The following is an 18011-nucleotide window of genomic DNA, read 5'->3' as shown; positions in this document are numbered from 1 at the left end:
TTCCAATCACAGATATGTTGTTTGGCAATGACCTGAAAGCTGCATGTGCAAACATTGATACAACAGCTAGAATGGGCCTGGGTCTCAGTCAGTCAAGTGGAGTAAAAGGTCAAAAGTTTTTTCCACAAAACAACCCCTTTGCAAAAAACGATTGGAATTGGAGGCCAAGAGGTGCAGGAAGAACCTGGACACCAAGAGGCAGAATGAGAGGGAGAGGACCTTACCGTGCACGGGGCAGAATGAACTACCGCGGCAGCGGACGAACCGAGTGGCAACAAGGCCAGCAGTAGCTCCACTACCTTCTCTGCCAAAATCTATAAGTAAAGATACAATACCTAACCGCCCTTTTGAAGCAGGTAGACTGAAAAAGTTTGTTCAAAAATGGGAAGAAATAACATCAGACCCATTTATTCTTGACATGGTGTGCGGTGCTGATATTCCAATAGATGAGTTTTCTGACTTAAATTCTGAAAATCTTTCTTACTTGAAAAATCAAGTACAAGGAAATCTATGGACAAAAATGGATTCGGAAATTGAAAAACTGTTATCCTTGGGAGTTATTGAAAAATCGGTGCATCAGGAAGATGAAATTATCTCCCCTGTTTTCATGGTCCCAAAACCTGATGGCTCCTACCGTCTCATTTTGAATCTAAAAAAGTTTAATGATTCAGTACAATATGAGCACTTTAAGATGGACAATCTTACGTCAGCAACTCAAATGATGACAAGAGGCTGCCACATGGCTTCAGTGGATCTCAGACATGCATACTACTCTGTACCAATAAAAGCAGAATGCAGGAAATACCTCAAATTCATGTGGAGAAACAAACTTTATCAGTATACCTGCTTCCCAAATGGACTAAGTAACTGCCCTCGTTATTTCACAAAGTTAATGAAACCAGTCTATGCCACACTCAGATCACAGGGATATTTATCCACTTCATTTATTGATGATAGTTATCTGCAAGGTAATTCTTTTGAAGAGTGTGCAGAGAATGTGTCAAAGACAGTGAAATTACTCGATTCACTGGGATTTATTATCCACACAGAGAAATCAGTCCTCAAACCCTGCAAGAAACTGAGGTACTTGGGGTTTCTTTTAAACTCTGAAGATATGACAGTTACTTTACCCCTGGAAAGAAAGCAAAAAGTTGTGCTCGCATGTTCAGAACTGAAAAGAAAGAAGAGGGTGACCATAAGAGAACTGGCACAAGTTATAGGCCAGTTGGTAGCAACCTTTCCAGCTGTTCAGTGGGGCCCACTGTTTTATAGGAGTTTAGACAGACTGAAATCCACATCGTTAAAATTTTCTGCAGGAAATTTTGAATCGCTGACAAGCTTGACAGATAAGACAACAGAAGAACTAGACTGGTGGATTGAAAATTTAGATTCCTCTTTTTTCCCCATTGAAAAAACTAATCCTGAAGTTGAAATCCAGACGGATGCTGCAAGTTCAGGTGGTTGGGGAGCTGTTTGTGGTCAAATTAAGACTGGAGGGCGATGGTCCGAAACAGAAATGAATTTGCACATCAATGTTCTAGAAATGATGGCAATTTTGTACGCTTTGAAAAGTTTCAAAGAAATGATCACAGGAAAACATGTAAAAGTCTTGACAGACAACACATGTACAGTCTCCTATATCCAATATGGGAGGATCGCGTTCTCCAGATTGCAATAACGTTGCAAAACAAATTTGGATGTGGTGCAAGGAAAATGGTATTTGGATATCAATTTCACATATCCCAGGAATACTGAATACAGAAGCTGACGTTTTGTCAAGACAATTCAATGATCGTACTGAGTGGAAATTGAATCATGATATTTTCTGCAAATTAAAAGATCGTCTGCTGAAGCCAGACATCGATCTATTTGCATCACGATTAAATTTTCAGATGAAACCATTCGTGTCCTGGATACCAGACCCAGAAGCCTTGGCCATTGATGCCTTTACCCAAGATTGGTCAAAATGGTTAATATATGCCTTTCCGCCTTTCAGCTTGCTGCAGAAAGTGCTCAACAAATGGCAGCGCGACAGAGCGGAAGGAATCTTGATCGTTCCAAAGTGGCCTACGGCAGTATGGTACCCCCAGATGTTGAAAATGCTGACACAAGAGCCTGTTCTTCTTCCAAAGGGAAAGCTTACCATTCATCTACCACATACGCAAGATGTGCATCCGCTCCACAGGAATCTGCAACTTCTGGCTTGTTGCTTATCAGGAAATCCCTCGAAGCAAGAGGAGTTCAAGGTGAGACTTTCCAAGTTATCTGGGCATCGTGGCGACCTTCAACCAGACAGCAGTATGCCTCCTACCTCAGCAGATGGAGCAAGTTTTGTGTGCAGTGCCAGTGTGATCCCCTTCGTCCGACTATAGATGAGGTGTTACAGTTCTTGACTAAGCTGTATGAAGATGGCTTAGGATACAGTGCTATAAACACTGCAAGGAGTGCACTATCTGCAGTGGTTATTCTACCAGACAATAAAACAGTAGGATGTCACCCTTTAGTAATTCGATTTCTAAAGGGAATCTTTGAACTGCGTACACCACAACCAAGATACAATGAAACTTGGGATGTAGACAAAGTTTTGCAGTTTTTCAGAAACATGGGTGAAAATTCTGAACTTTCATTGAAGGATTTGACTTTAAAATTGTGTTCCTTGTTGTTGTTAATTACTGCCCACAGAGTGCAGACAATTCATTTGATCAGGTTGAGAAATATTTGTTTTCATGATGATGGATGTACAATTTACATAACTGAAAAGTTGAAGCAGTCTAGACCTGGCTTTCATCCAAAACCTTTGCAGTTACCGTTTTATACAGAAGACAAAACTTTGTGTGTGGTGACTTGTCTTCGACAGTACATTAATAGTACTGTAGAATTCAGATGTGAGAGTGATGAGACTGACCAGTTACTTTTGTGTTACCAACAGCCACATGGACCAGCGGCGAAAGACACCATAGCTAGGTGGCTAAAAACTGTACTCATACGCGCAGGAATTACAAATTTTGCACCCCACAGCTTTCGGGGCGCATCATCTTCAGCAATGTTCAAGTCGGGTGTTGCTGTTCAAGATATTTTGAAAGTGGCAGGCTGGTCAAATGTATCCACTTTCAAAAAGTTCTATAACAAACCACTGGAAAGTAAAGATAAATCAAACACTATCTTAAACTATTATGCGAAAGTTGGAAAATAAAAAACTTCCAGCTCAGTAATCTAAGTTTGATTACATTCTGATAATTTGGTTTTTGGAGGGGCTGCTGTGGTGGCCGGAAGTCGTATGAGCAATCGAACTTTGATTACATTCTGATAATTTGCATTGGGAAAGTTAAAAAATTCAAGACAAGGGAGCTAACAAATGGAGATCTAGAGACAATTATCTCCCTGGCTCCATGTAAGAGAAAATGCAAATGGTTTTGTGGACAATTGATCCATTGTTTTCAAATGTGTTGTAGTGTTTATTGTTTCTTTGGTTATGAAGAAATTGCAATTCCCATAATGAATGGAGAATAAATGCATCACTTATTTTTTGTAATACATGGTTGTTTCAAACAATGTATGTTTGGTGTAAAAGCCAAGACAGGTGTTCACTATTCTCATGTTGTCCTTTGAGAATAAATGTTTGACATTTCACTTTAGTGTGACTTTGATTATTCCTTTGTTTGAAATATAATCTTTAATCAACCAACTTTAAAATCTCACAAATCACGTAGTTTCGGTAAACTACGAGAAGTGGAATTCAAAACATAAACGAGTACTCACCTGAGTCGAAGTTTGTGTAGAATTCCACGATGTAGTTTACAGGAACGGAGGGATATGTGCCCACCCTTCAGTTTCACCCTCTCCAATAAAGGAAATAAGCTAATTTATCAAATGTAAATACAACTGAAACATTTTTGGTTGCTTAAAGAAAAATCAGATCATCTGATATGGTTATATCAGATGACCTGTGCTGTGAAAAATGGCGTGTTTCCGGCGGTGTGCGCATCTCACATATCCCTCCGTTCCTGTAAACTACATCGTGGAATTCTACACAAACTTCGACTCAGGTGAGTACTCGTTTATGTTTTGAATTACAGTATCTTTTTCGTGCGCACTTGGTCTTGTGCTTGCGTGTACACACGGGGGTGTTCGGACACCGAGGAGAGTCTGCACACAAAGTTGACTCTGAGAAATAAATCTCTCGCCGAACGTGGGGACGAACTCACGCTGACAGCGGCCAACTGGATACAAATCCAGCGCGCTACCGACTGAGCTACATCCCTGCCCTAGAGTAAGTGATGAATATAACACCCCGAAAATACCTCGATTCTTTTGTGCATAAAGCAGTGTACATTTGTCACTTTCTGTTGGAGGTCTACTGCTAAAAAGCATGTCACAAGTCATTGATATACATGTCTAATTCTATCTGGGTTTTTTTCCCTCCAGGTAATCCAACTTTCTGTTGAAATTAAAACAAGACCACAGAACCTTTCCTCAGAGTAAAGGCCCATAGCCACGACACCCATGTTTTCTACAAGTACTTGAAATAAAGTAGCACTTTACAATGCAAAAATATCGGTACAGGTACACTTCCTAACACATAACACCAACATCTATACATGTTGCCACACATACACTCCATAAGTTTCAAACGCTGTTTTAGCTTGTAAAAACAAACTTGCTGCTCATCTACACGAAGCAAACCTACCTGGTCATACTTCTCGTTTTCTGTCGTCTCACTTTCCTTTTCAACGTCAAGTCGAGACAGTCCTAACTGCTTCCTTCTCCCTGACCAGTAAGCCGTCTCCATGGAAGAAGAGGTCTCAGTCTTGCTTTTGCTTGCACGGTTCATAATTCCTGGCATGTGTATCCCGCCATAGCTGCTTGTGCTGATGGCTGCTGAGGCGCCGGAGGGCTCCATTTCTTGCATTGGATGAACCCTCCAGTTGGCAGACCCGAGTGATGTCATGACTTTAGATACCAGGAACTTTGTGCTAATTTATGATCATGTCATTGTTGCTGTCAGTTTTTCAGCGGTATGACATTTCAGTGGGAGCTGCTGCAGTGTGTGGTGAATGTGCAGCCATGGAGGACCTGGGAGAAAAAATTAACTGGTTAAGTTCCTGCATACACATGTATAGATACAGCGCTTGGGTGTTTTTGAATAAAAATGGTTTATGAAATAGCAGAAATGGGCATATATTGCGGATTCTACTGTACTTGTCTCCTCTAAATATCGGACCCCATTGCTTAGCTGAAAACACAATAGCTGTTAATGTCTACTACTACACGATCAAATACTATCATTAGAAAATCAAAAATGCACATGCACACAGAGAGGCAGATACACACACCAATATGTGAGCAAAAGTTTCAGCACACAGAGAGGCAGATACACACACCAATAAATTATGTGGGTAAAAAGTTCAACTATCTACATTAATGAATCACAAGTTCATGCTTTCACAAGCATTTGCAGGATCATCCCTGAAATCATTCTCCGATTTTGTTTGCCGGTGGCCGGTAACACTAAATTTAGCAAGAGTGCTTTCCTTTTTTCTTTTCTTTTTTCGGCATTACACCAAAGTCTTTCTGTGTCCATTTAACAGGTCAGCTACTAAAACTAATTGCCTGTTATTTACCCATACTTTCAATGGCTTCAAACGTGTACAAGCAGCATGTGCTAGCACTACTAGCAGCACAGGTGCGCGTGATTTTTCCCGCGAGTGTTGGCAGAGGCTCAACAGAAGAACATTTTGCTTCTGTAAGCTTATTTCCCAAACCACGCGGCTTAGCCTGCATGAACTTACTGCATTTCGTCGGGATACCACGGCAGAACCCGGACTGTGGTACTGATCCAACCGGAAGTTTATGTTGCTGCCATGGTCCGTAAAATGGTCTGTATATTACGTACTTCCGGGGAGGGTGTCTGGCTAATTACTACGCGACCACGCTCGATTGAACACGCGCAACCTCATACTTAAAAGCATAATATTTAATTTATTTGTTGTTTTGGTATCTTCTCAAACAAAGGAGCGAGGGAGGGAGGATGTCGGAGCCGGTAAGAGTGGTGATAAAAGTTTATTAAAAAAATTCGCTTCGTTTCTGTGCATATTAATTGTCTTCAAAAGCGTTTTTGGGGTAGGGTTTGTTTTTTGTTTAAAAGAAAACGTTTATTTAAAAAAAGAATACTTTTTAAAGAGATAAAAATTTCAGATCCACTTTATAAAACCAAAGGTTAAAAAGATGATCCAGCTTTATACAGAGAGAAAATAAGAACCAGTATATGGTACGCATGTCTTGTCACTATTTACATTTTAAAAGGCTATGCCACAGTCTTTCTTTCTTTCTTTATTTTGTGTTTAACGTCGTTTTCAACCGTTCAAGGTTATATCGCGACGGCTATGCCACAGTGACACAACGAACATTCATACACACAAATATGCAGGGGCGGATCAGTTCATTTTATGGGGGGGGGGGGGGGTTCCCAAAGTATATTGTGAAGATCTGGGTGTAAAGGCGCGAAGCGCCGAGCCGACGGCGCAAAGCGCCTAGCTTGCTAGGGGGGTCCGGGGGCATGCCCCCCCTGAAAATTTTGAAAAAAAGGATGCAAAATGGTGCAACCTGGTGCATTCTGAGGATGATCATTACCAGTTTCAGGCAGCAGATTTTGTCACTGATTAATACCCCAAACAACAACAACCCATAAAAACACACAAAAAATATTTTTATTTTTTGGCTGGGGAGGGGTTTCCGGAAACCCCAGAAACGCCCCCCCCCCCCCCTCGTCCGCCCCTGCATATGTATATCTACATTTACTGGCAAGCCAGGCACTCTGCCTAACCCCAACATTTAAAAATTGTAATAATAGGAATTATTTGATCCTAGCGGCCTATCTTCCTAGTCGGACGTTACAGGAATCCGATGCTATCACTTTAGATCACCAGCAAAATGCATCACAACTCTTTTATTTTTCATTTCTAGTTTTTACTTGGTACAACATGAGAAAATGATACTAGAACAACAAAAATATTACATGTAAATGCTTTTGTTTGAGGTCGCGCGTGGTCGCGCTGTAATTAGTCAGACAGCGAGGAAATAATCAACTCTCAGGTCGGTAACCCCTATCCTGCCCCTTCCACTTTTATTTATAACAGAAACAAAAAATTCGGCTATCGCTGTAAGTTCTGTTTCTTTCATGGTGTTGTTTTCTGTAGTTGCCACAATATACCAACAAACAAACTTTAAAACAACTCAGTGGTTGTTGAGAAAGCCTTGGCCGATTGGAAAATGAAAGTAAAACGTTATTTTTGTATATTTTCCAAAAAATAAAAAAATATCAACCAGATAAAAATCAAGTATCTGGAATTTTGTTTTACGGTTCAACTTGCTAAATGAATGAAAACACGGAAATGAGAAACATTTCTTGCGCAGTTTTCTCCCTTCCCAAATTCTCAAATGGAACGCGATCGTAATTTTCCGATTCTCAATTTGCTCAAGTCATTGGACTATAAGCCTCCAGGCTTTACAGACGATACATCTTCTGATACAAAAATGTAAACAGCATTAACATCACCAAGAAAATCATCTTCGGTTAATGAAACGTGTAAGTAGTTACGAACGATACCCTGTGTGTGGAAGTTCTTTGAACGTAAGCGTGGATTATACATGGAAAATCAATTTATTAGTCAATGTTGTGTCATTGTCATTGGGTGGGTTCGTCTGTTTCCCTCTGTCCTATCTTTCAGCTCACTACAGAAGCAATGGTGTGTTTTGACAAATTTCAGTTGTAACAGTCTTGGTCCGATTTTTTTCTTTATGCAGTTAACTTACAATAAAGCCTGGCTTTCTTCGTTCGGAATGAACGACCGATTACATGGACGGGATTGCTTTTCATCCAAACAAAATGTACTGAAAATTTTCTGCACTTGAGTCCACATATGTAGGAAGTGTTGTTACGAAGAAAGATTAAACATGCTGAAGAGTGACGTACTAGACATAATTCATTAGTGTAAGGATGTAAGACATCATATAAATATCAGAAACATTCAAAAGAACAACAGTCCCTAGATCATGCAACAAACTTGAGCATGCATGTTTCTTTCCTTTTTACATTTAGTCAAGTTTTGTTACATTAAGTGTTTACTGATTTAGTCAATTTTGACTAAATGTTTAAACAATAACATGGACCGAGAATTGAGACAAGGGTAGTGGTGTGTGTATATATAAATACCACTGGACAGATATATTTATGACACTTTACATGGAAGTTTTCGCAGATAGTATCCCGACACCATTTTTTTTCCTCAAATTTTTAGATAAATGTTTTTACAATGAGATCATATCCGGCTTTTTGCAAAAGTTGAGGCCGCAATGTGGTAACCTTGTTTTTTAAGCATATTGATTAAAACTTTGGTCAAGCATTCTTTTGACTCAATCCGGACTATGGGATTGCTCTTCAGCTCGGAAGCTTAAGAATTAATTAATGAGTTTGTTCATTTAAGTAGTGATTAAAATCAAATGTTTGCTTCCAGATTTAAAAAAGATTGCATTGTGCTTCATTGTATTCTTTTTATTTTTCTGAATACAAAAATGTATACACGTGTATTGATATTCAAAATTCTTTTTTTTTACAATTTTGTTTTACACACTTTGACTTTAAATCAAAGTGTTTCCCTTCACAGATGTCCTCTTGGGATTTTCAGATGAAGGTGGTCTCCCATGCCAACAGAAGCTACCTCTCTGAGAGAGGTTTGCTTTTTTGTTGATACCATGGGTTGACAACTCTCGTCATCTCTACCATCGGACCACTGATGAGACACAGTAGTGTCCAAACACATGTCTGGTCTCGGTAGTAAAACAATGGTCATCCTCTGGACTAGATTTATCTGTTGATACGCTCTCCCCTCCGGGGGTGTTAGCTTCTCTTTGAAATCTTGGTCCCGTCTGAGGAGGGTCTGATTTCCCCATTAGGGCTATCTGTGAGTGTGAAGGGACACTATTCTCTCTCTCCTTTGCCCTACTAAGCGATATTTAGAATCTCTGAAGTACGTCTCTGCTGACTTTCAGTTGTTTCTTTCACAACTTTGATTGTGTATATATATAGATGGTACTATCTACAACACGAGTGTTTTTTTTATATGGCTTGTATTTCAGTCAGGAAACAGCAAAAAACAGCATACCGGCATAATGTGGAGATGCCTTGCGCATGTTACGCCTTAAAATTTTACATGTTGCACCGTGCAATGACAATCAAAAAGATGCTGATCACGGCACATGGCCGCAATTGAAAAGATTCTCAACACGCTGTGCAGCTCCAAAACAAAAAGATTGTCAACGCACTGTGTGGCCCTGATCGCTTGCCTTAATTATAGTTGTCTCAATTCTGAGGTAGTTAAAGGCAATATCAGATACCACCACCACCATTGACAACTTAAGACGGTCATTTCTAATTGACTGACAAAGTTTTTAGGCTTTCTTAGTCTTACTTTCTTTTTCTCTCTTTGTCTTCTTGTTTGTCTTTCTGTCTTTGTCTCATTCTGTAAACATGATGATGAATCTGAAAGTTTCATTGTATCCAAATTAAGTGTCTGTCTGTTTATCTCTAGCTCTCTCAGGTTTTGTACACGTCTGTGTTGCTGTCTGTTTCTCCATCTCTCTCTTTCTCTCAATCAGTTCTTCTCTTTGTCTACCCTGAAAAGAAAAACTCAATAAGTAAGGTTTTGGTTTCTGATTTTACTGCTTTTAGAGACCAGACTTCGGGACAAGAAGTCATGGCTACGATTGAAAAACTGGTGAAGGCTTTTGAAGGCCTCAAGGTATTCCAGCCAGGTGGAGCAGGCACAGAGGATTCTTCAAAGTAAGACTAAACACTTCTTAAAATGAAAAGCACATATGCCTCTGCCTTCTGCCCATCCCTCTCTCTCTCTTTGTTACCCTGTCCCTCCCCCCCCCCCCCCCCCCCCCCACCCCACCACCTGTCTTTTTACACCCCCGGTATAGGGGTGTGTATAGGATTCGGTCGATGTGTTTGTTTGTTTGTGTTCGCATATAGATCTCAAGAATGAACGGACCGATCGTCACCAAACTTGGTGAACAGGTTCTATACATTCCTGAGACAGTCCTTACAAAAATTGGGACCAGTCAAACACACGGTTAGGGAGTTATTGGTGGATTAAGATTTTACAAGGACTTATAGAGGGACATCGATGTGTTTGTTTGTTTGTTTGTGTTCGCATATAGATCTCAAGAATGAACAGACCGATCGTCACCAAACTTGGTGAACAGGTTCTATACATTCCTGAGACGGTCCTTACAAAAATTGGGACCAGTCAAACACACGGTTAGGGAGTTATTGGTGGATTAAGATTCTACAAGGACTTATAGAGGCACATATTAATGGTCAAAGGGAAATAACCTTCTCAGTTGGTGGCAGTGAGAATGGTTATTTCCCTTTGACCAACGGGGGTGTTTTTCCTACCTCGGAGGAATTTCTTGTTTTTTATTGATTTTTTTATGCTTCAAGTCATCATCTTCAATTTAGCTTACAGTTGCTCCTGTCTTGTGTATTTTAAGCCATGGGAACTTCCATTTGCGGTATTATTTAAATGAAAAGTGGAAAATTCATCCAGTCCTTGATTAACAAGAAAAGTTGTGTTTTATTTTCTTTGTGATTTTGGTCAATGATGGTATGAAAATGTGTGCACAGGAAAAAAGAGCAGCCACCAAGCAAGAAGGATAAGATTCTTCACTGCAATGCTGTGGCTGACTGCATTTGTGCTCCTAACATGAGGTGAGTAAAGCAAAAATAATAATGGACAAAACAGTTAATCTTTTAAAGCATTTTTTAAATATATTTACTATCACAGTAAGCAGACTGTTGATTTTATTCAGTAAAATGCATTGTGTTTTACCAAAGATGTAAAACTTTAATGTAATGTGGATGTTTTTGTTTTCAGAACCATAGCTGATTTTCCCAAGTTCTTGGGAATAGCAGTGGAAGCATTTCTGACTCTGTGTGATGATACTGAAGCTGATGTGCGCATGGTTTCAGATGAGTGTCTGAACAGAACCATAAAGGTACTGATTTTTGCAACTATATATAGATGAGTGTGTGCGTGTGTCTGTCTCCTTGTGGTCTTTTGAGTCTGTCTGTATATTATTAAAAGTGTATTGTGTTGCATGGTTGAGTTTTAATAAAAATAAAAAAAGCACACAGAAGACATTTTTTTAAGCTTGCAAATCAATGGAGGTTAAAGAGGACTACTTAATGAACCTTGATTAACATCTGCATGCCTGCAAAAGAAGTAGAGCTGAAATCAAAAGTATTAGAAAAAACAGCTTACGGGGCTTGCATTTACTGTTGTTAATTATTTTTCTGTGTGCAGACACTGCTGGAAACCAATTTAGGGCGCCTGCAGGTAGAGCTGTATAAGGAAATAAAGAAAAATGGGTCATCACGCTCGCTGCGAGCTGCTTTGTGGCGCTTTGCTGACATGTGTCATCTCATCAGACCACAGAAGTGCAGGTCAGTGTTTTGTTTGTTTGTTCAGTTGTTTGCTTTGCGATATTTTTATTTTTATTTTTTACAATGTTCTGTCTTGCAAATGAAAGGGCACTTACTGTGACATTCATATTTATTTTACATTGTAAACTGACATAAAATTTAATATTGAAGGAACTTGTCTTTCAACTTAAACTTATTTTGGTATACAGTTCTTTGAGGGTTCTTCTTGAACAAGAAATGGCAAAGTGATTGCTTGTGACACACTATCTGTTAATGTCGCTTTGTCTTTGTTGTGACCCTGGTGAAGTCGATAACAATACAGATACTGTATACTGCATTTTGCAGGCCCTATATTGTGAATTTGCTGCCTTACATCGCTCGCATCTGCCGGAGAGAGGAAGAGACGGTCCAGGAAACACTGTCAAACTCCATGCCAAAGATCTGTTCCGCACTCATGGGGTTTGCCAATGACTCCGAAGTCAAGGTAAGAGTTTTGACTTTCTTACTCTTTGATGTCTTTCAGTCCTTTGAAGATTTGAGGGGGGGGGGGGGTTGTGGGGGGGTTGCTGTAGTTCCTCGCCTATCAACATTTGTAATTTAATTTGCCAGGCATCCGTCCAATCAAGGAGACCAGTTTTCCAGTTACATTTTTTGTTTGTATGTACATGAAGAAGGCTTACATCACTACAGATGTGTTTCGAATGTATTGCACAGTAAAGCATTATCTTTTGCGACAGAATGTTTGTTTTCTTCTTTGCAGGCTTTGTTGAAATCATTTTTGACCAACCTGATGTCACCGTCAGCTGTGTGTCGGCGAATGGCTGCCAGCAGTTTGTCTCTGATTTGTCAATACTCTCGCAGTCCCATCAACTTCTTCACTTACCTCATCACAGTCATTCTGGGTAGGTAGAAGTAATGAGAGGTTGGTGTGAGTATGAAGAGTAGGAGAGGGAGCGAAGAGTGTTGATGAAAGGATGGATTGGGAGGGGGACGAAGGTTACTGGCTTAATGTCCAAATTTGACCGTCGGTTTCAATACATTGATTTGAAATTCCTTGTCTCACTCTACTCTTCAGTCATTCTTTCTGTGTCCAGTTGTGAGGTCGGGGGTCTTTGAATAGGGAAGTGGCGGACTTGAATCTGGCTGTGCCTGTTGGGTTACGGGTGGAGATGTTTTGGATCTCCCATGTCAACTATGTGCTGGCCTGCTGGTACCTTATCCCCCTTTGTGTGTACACGCAAGCACAAGAACAAGAAAGCGCGGAAAAAATCCTGTAGTCTTATCAGAGTTTGGTGGGTTAATTATGGAAACATGAAAATTACCAGCATGCATCCTCTGAAAAGGGAGTATGCCTGTATGGCTGCTTAAAATGGCAGGGGAAAAAACAATCATACATGTAAAACAAAAAAACAAAAAAGAGTTCTAGCCCATGAACACAGAACAAGTATAGCACTGTTGATTTATTCAGTGCAACCGTGAACCTCACACATGGCTAAATTGGGTTATTGTTTTGACATTGTTTTGTGTATATAAGATATATTTATTCATACATGCAAAAAGCAGAGGGGCTGATGGTAAGAGTAAAAGGAGGAGGGTAGGTTAATGCAACAAACAATATTTCTTTGGATTTCATCATAGCAAAAATCATGACATGAATATGCTTGTTGCTGCAGAGCTGGTAACACCGGTGGACAAGGAACATGACGTGTACACCATCCTGGGCGTCATTCTGTGTTTCCGCCATGTCATGCCCCACCTGGCCCAATCCCACAACGCCCGCTCTCAGGGCCTCAAGGACAGCTTCGGCTTCAGGGAGATGGAGAAGGAGGAAGGAGTCAGCACTGAACAGCTGCTCAAGGTAGGAGTTCACTTCGTTTTGAGGTTTTGTGTTTGTGTTTTTCTTTCTGCTGGAAGTGGAAACAGTTTTATCGCATGGGTGTGTCGTTTTTTCTGTGGTTTTATTTGTTCCACCATGAAAATTGCTTAATACCACCAGCAATCAAAGCAGAGTTTAGCCAGAGGTCAACTGCCATCCTGACCTCAGGTCAAAATGAGTTCGGCTCATTCTCTGCCTGACAGGATGCCTTGAGTTTCCTTGTCTGGCAAGGAAACCGATTTATTTTACATATTTAGAGCTTTTTGTAATGTGTTATGGATGTAAGCAGATTCGTGATCGTCGATAATGATTTTTCATGGTGTTTTGTCATTATATTTAGTCAAGTTTTGACTAAATATTTTAACATCGAGGGGGAATCGAAACGAGGGTCGTGGTGTATGTGCGTGTGTGTGTGCGTGCGTGCGTGTGTGTGTGTGTGTGTGTAGAGCGATTCAGACTAAACTACTGGACCGATCTTTATGAAATTTGACATGAGAGTTCCTGGGTATGAAATCCCCGAACGTTTTTTTCATTTTTTTGATAAATGTCTTTGATGACGTCATATCCGGCTTTTCGTGAAAGTTGAGGCGGCACTGTCACGCCCTCATTTTTCAACCAAATTGGTTCAAATTTTGGTCAAGTAATCTTCGACGAAGCCCGGGGTTCGGTATTGCATTTCAGCTTGGTGGCTTAAAAATTAATTAATGACTTAGGTCATTAAAAATCAGAAAATTGTAAAAAAAAATAAAAATTTATAAAACGATCCAAATTTACGTTTATCTTATTCTCCATCATTTGCTGATTCCAAAAACATATAAATATGTTATATTCGGATTAAAAACAAGCTCTGAAAATTAAATATATAAAAATTATTATCAAAATTAAATTGTCCAAATCAATTTAAAAACACTTTCATCTTATTCCTTTCGGTTCCTGATTCCAAAAACATATAGATATGATATGTTTGGATTAAAAACACGCTCAGAAAGTTAAAACAAAGAGAGGTACAGAAAAGCGTGCTATCCTTCTTAGCCCAACTACTACCCCGCTCTTCTTGTCAATTTCACTGCCTTTGCCATGAGCGGTGGACTGACGATGCTACGAGTATACGGTCTTGCTGAAAAATGGCAGCTACTTGACTAAATATTGTATTTTTGCCTTACGCGACTTGTTTTCAGATTACAGAGGAAGTTTTATTTTAGACAGTTTCAAGCGAGCTATTTTTCGTGGATGTATTTACTGTGCAAACAACTCTAAATATGGCATAAGTGTCACGTGATAATCAACCGTTTGGTTTCGGCGGTCGCTGGAGCAGATGATTTTTGAGTCACTTGAGAAAATGTGACTCTATGTAATCGGTCAGTGTTAGTCTGTCCGGCCGGCCGGCCGGCCGGCCGGCCGTGCGGCCGGCCGTCCGTAGACACCACCTTAACGTTGGACTTTTCTCGGAAACTATCAAAGCGATCGGGCTCATATTTTGTTTAGTCGTGACCTCCAATGACCTCTACACTTTAACAATGGTTTCGTTGACCTTTGACCTTTTTCAAGGTCACAGGTCAGCGTCAAAGGAAAAATTAGACATTTTATATCTTTGACAAAGTTCATCGGATGTGATTGAAACTTTGTAGGATTATTCTTTACATCAAAGTATTTACATCTGTAGCCTTTTACGAACGTTATCAGAAAAACAAGGGAGATAACTAGCCTTTTCTGTTCGGCAACACACAACTTAACGTTGGGCTTTTCTCGGAAACTATAAAAGTGACCGGGCTCAAATTTTATGTGAACGTGACTCCCAGTGACCTCTACACTTTGACGTCTGCTTTGGTGACCTTTGACCTTTTTCAAGGTCACAGGTAAGCTTCAGGTATGCATTGTGTTGTGAATAGCAATCTTCCTGTCCATCTGATGCCTCATATAATATTCAGAACTGCGAAAGTGACTCGATCGAGCGTTTGCTCTTCTTGTTTTTACAGTGATGCAACCATATAATTATTACGGTCTCCTTCCGGCAGCAGTCCCAAAATTTTGACTTGTTTTGACCTTAGAACGATGTTTTTATCATAACTGTGAAGAACAGAACGGAGATCACTGTCGAAGTCGGCAAATCTGCAATCATTTTCGTCTCGCGAACACTGCTCGTGAACAACATATGGGAGATCACTCTGTATTCTGGTTTTGATAGATTCACGTAGGACTGTCGCGTCCGCTCAGATAGACAACTGGCGATAGCCGCGGAGCGAGGATTATCAGAATGGTTAACTGCAACATTGAGAGCCTTGCACACAAATCACTCTGACTTTGTGCGTCTTTCTCAGATACTGCAGCTGCTGCTGTACCACACGGCCCACCCTGATCACAATGTTGTGGTGGCGTCACTGGATGCCTTGCAGCAGATGTTGAAGCACCCCCATCCAGCCCTGCTGCGTGTCTTGATGACCAAGGGCGGGGTCACCAGGACCTACATCTACCAGGCAGACTTCATGGATGCCGATCTCAGGGCGGAAAGTTCGTAGAGCTTTTGTGTGTGTGGTGGGGGGATAGCATGGGGGTTGCTTGTGCGTGTGTGTGCTTCTGAGCCTGTAAGAATATCATTGTTTTGATGCAGCATGCAAACTTGTTGGTGCCTGTCTTTGGAACTGTGAGAAAACTCGAGTATTACTCATTGGAATGGAGATAAGGGTTTACGTGACAGTACATTGTAGAGGTTTTGTGTGTGTGGGTTGGGGATAGGGGTTGCTGTTTGTACGTGTGTGTGTGTGTGTGTGAGTGCGTGCGTTTATGCATGTGTGTCTGTGCATTTGAACCTGTAAGAATAGCATCTTTTTGATGCTGCATGCAAACTGTTGGTGCTTATCTTTGGAACTGTGAGAAAACTCTAGAATATTAATCATTGGAATGGAGAGAAAGGTTTACGTGACAGTGAAGTGCCTTGGAAATGTTCTCCAATGAAAGTAGTGTTGCCACATGGTTGACTGCTCTTATTCCTGGTAAGCTCTGGTATAACAACTTCTGTGAAATAGCACTGGTGCTGCAATTCAATACATGTATTTCAAAATAGAATGTGCATGTCCTCATCTTTATAACATTCTACAAGCCCTGAATTGCCTTTGACAGAAAAGAGTTTTTTGTGGCAAACCACAAGATAACAATTGAAGGAGTTTTACCATTATAAGTCTGTTCATTCAGTTAGGTAAAACATGTTTTTGTCTTTGTCAAGGTTCAACGGATTTACCCAACATGTCAGACGATACGGGTCTGGATGAAGACCTGGATAGCTCAGAGGTGGGCAGTCGCCCTGACACAGTTTCTAGCTCTGATACGTCGGCGTTCGCTTCAGACTTTGACGCAGCCTCTGATGTTGGTGACACGCAGTCTGCACAAACAGTTCCAGTTAGTTTTAAAAATGTTCTCTGCTTGAAGATTATGTTTGAGAGAGGGAGGGAGGGAGGGGGGGAGAGAGGGAGGGAGGGATCTTTATTTTACACGGATAGAGGTTTGAAAGAAAGAGAGAGAGCGAGAGAGAGAATGTGTGTGTGACTGAGTGTCAATAAGTTGAGCGGATGGGGAGGGGGGGGGGGGTAACGGTGCTTTTAGGACCTTTACTGTGTGTAAAACAGAACTGACAGCGGTTAATGTGTGAATTGGAGATTGATGGATAGGTTATTGACCTTTCTAATTAGGCAGAGTGTATTAGGTAGAAAGAAAAGGTGTCACTCAAAGAGTGGTAGAAGAAATTTCACATGAATGTAGTTCATAGTTTGCATCAAATGTATCTGATAATAATGCTATATTTATTTCTGTGCAGGCAAGCCAAGCAGCAGCTGAGGTTGAAGATACTGACTTGCTTGACACGGCTGTGATGCTAACAAGTGACAATGACTACTCAAACGTGGAGATTGGTGATCTCAACGAAGAACGCTCAGAGATGTCCACCCTTTCTCACAGCAGCAGTGCTGAAACGCTCCTCAGCATTAAAAGCATCAGCCCTAAGAGACAGCCACCCTCAAACAGTGATGGCAGCCAAGGCCACATTCAGCATGATATGAACGGAAATCCAGAGTACGATCAGATTGAACGAGAAGAGACCTCGGAGACCTCGGAAGTTCAAGAAGCTCCTACAGCAACAAACTCACAAGCCCAGAAAGAAAACGAGAACGTCTTAGATATTGGGTCTCTGCTTGACGAGAAGGAAATGCCTCTGCTGTACATGCTGCGGGTGATATGTCGGACGTTCCTGCTTAAAGGGGAAGAGGGTCAGCTGGTACACGATCGTCACGTGCGCGTCAGCCTCAAGTCTGTGGCACTTGCCTGTGTGGCTTCCATCTTCTCTCTGTGCCCCAGGTTGTCGCTGGGCAAGTTGGTGCCATCAGATGAGTCCAGTAAGATGACTTTTTTTTCTCTGGGCAGTACTTTAATTCACTGTTTTGGTCTTTAAGAGTTTTCCTTGGATATTTTAGCTGTTGTCGCATGCGAAACCATGAGCAATAGTGTCATTATACATGTGTGTGTGTGTGTGTGTGTGTGTTTTAATACTTACTCGGTAGGAGAACTGCTTGATAAAAAAGCAGTCAATGTTGTTTTGGTAATGAAGAACATGATTAATAATTGCATTACAACAAGACTGGACTTTGCCATAGGTCTGTGAGT

General features: G+C 40.8%; 2 protein-coding genes across 3 annotated transcripts in view; one reads left to right on the top strand and one right to left on the bottom strand.

Annotated features, from left to right (window-relative positions):
• LOC138981125 (transient receptor potential cation channel subfamily M member-like 2) overlaps positions 1–5861 on the bottom strand; it is an 86218-nt gene extending 80357 nt beyond the window's left edge. The window contains exons 1-2 of the mRNA XM_070353965.1: positions 5790–5861; positions 4688–5073 (exon numbers count right to left, since the gene is read on the bottom strand). Of these exons, the coding sequence (XP_070210066.1) occupies positions 4688–4948 (261 nt within the window). The 5' untranslated portion in view covers positions 4949–5073; positions 5790–5861. The remainder of the gene's footprint in view (positions 1–4687; positions 5074–5789) is intronic.
• Positions 5862–7500: 1639 nt separating this feature from the next.
• The window catches only part of LOC138981121 (huntingtin-like), a 71176-nt gene continuing 60665 nt past the window's right edge, over positions 7501–18011 (top strand). For both annotated transcript variants that reach the window (XM_070353960.1, XM_070353959.1), the window contains exons 1-11: positions 7501–7585; positions 9728–9838; positions 10688–10771; positions 10938–11058; positions 11367–11506; positions 11831–11969; positions 12246–12387; positions 13159–13343; positions 15680–15869; positions 16582–16754; positions 17170–17743. In XM_070353960.1, coding sequence (XP_070210061.1) covers positions 9753–9838; positions 10688–10771; positions 10938–11058; positions 11367–11506; positions 11831–11969; positions 12246–12387; positions 13159–13343; positions 15680–15869; positions 16582–16754; positions 17170–17743 — 1834 coding nt within the window. In that variant the 5' untranslated portion in view covers positions 7501–7585; positions 9728–9752. The remainder of the gene's footprint in view (positions 7586–9727; positions 9839–10687; positions 10772–10937; positions 11059–11366; positions 11507–11830; positions 11970–12245; positions 12388–13158; positions 13344–15679; positions 15870–16581; positions 16755–17169; positions 17744–18011) is intronic.

Source organism: Littorina saxatilis, linkage group LG12 (genome assembly GCF_037325665.1).
Source record: "Littorina saxatilis isolate snail1 linkage group LG12, US_GU_Lsax_2.0, whole genome shotgun sequence".
Taxonomy (NCBI): domain Eukaryota; kingdom Metazoa; phylum Mollusca; class Gastropoda; order Littorinimorpha; family Littorinidae; genus Littorina; species Littorina saxatilis.
This window is presented reverse-complemented; position numbering and strand designations above follow the sequence as displayed.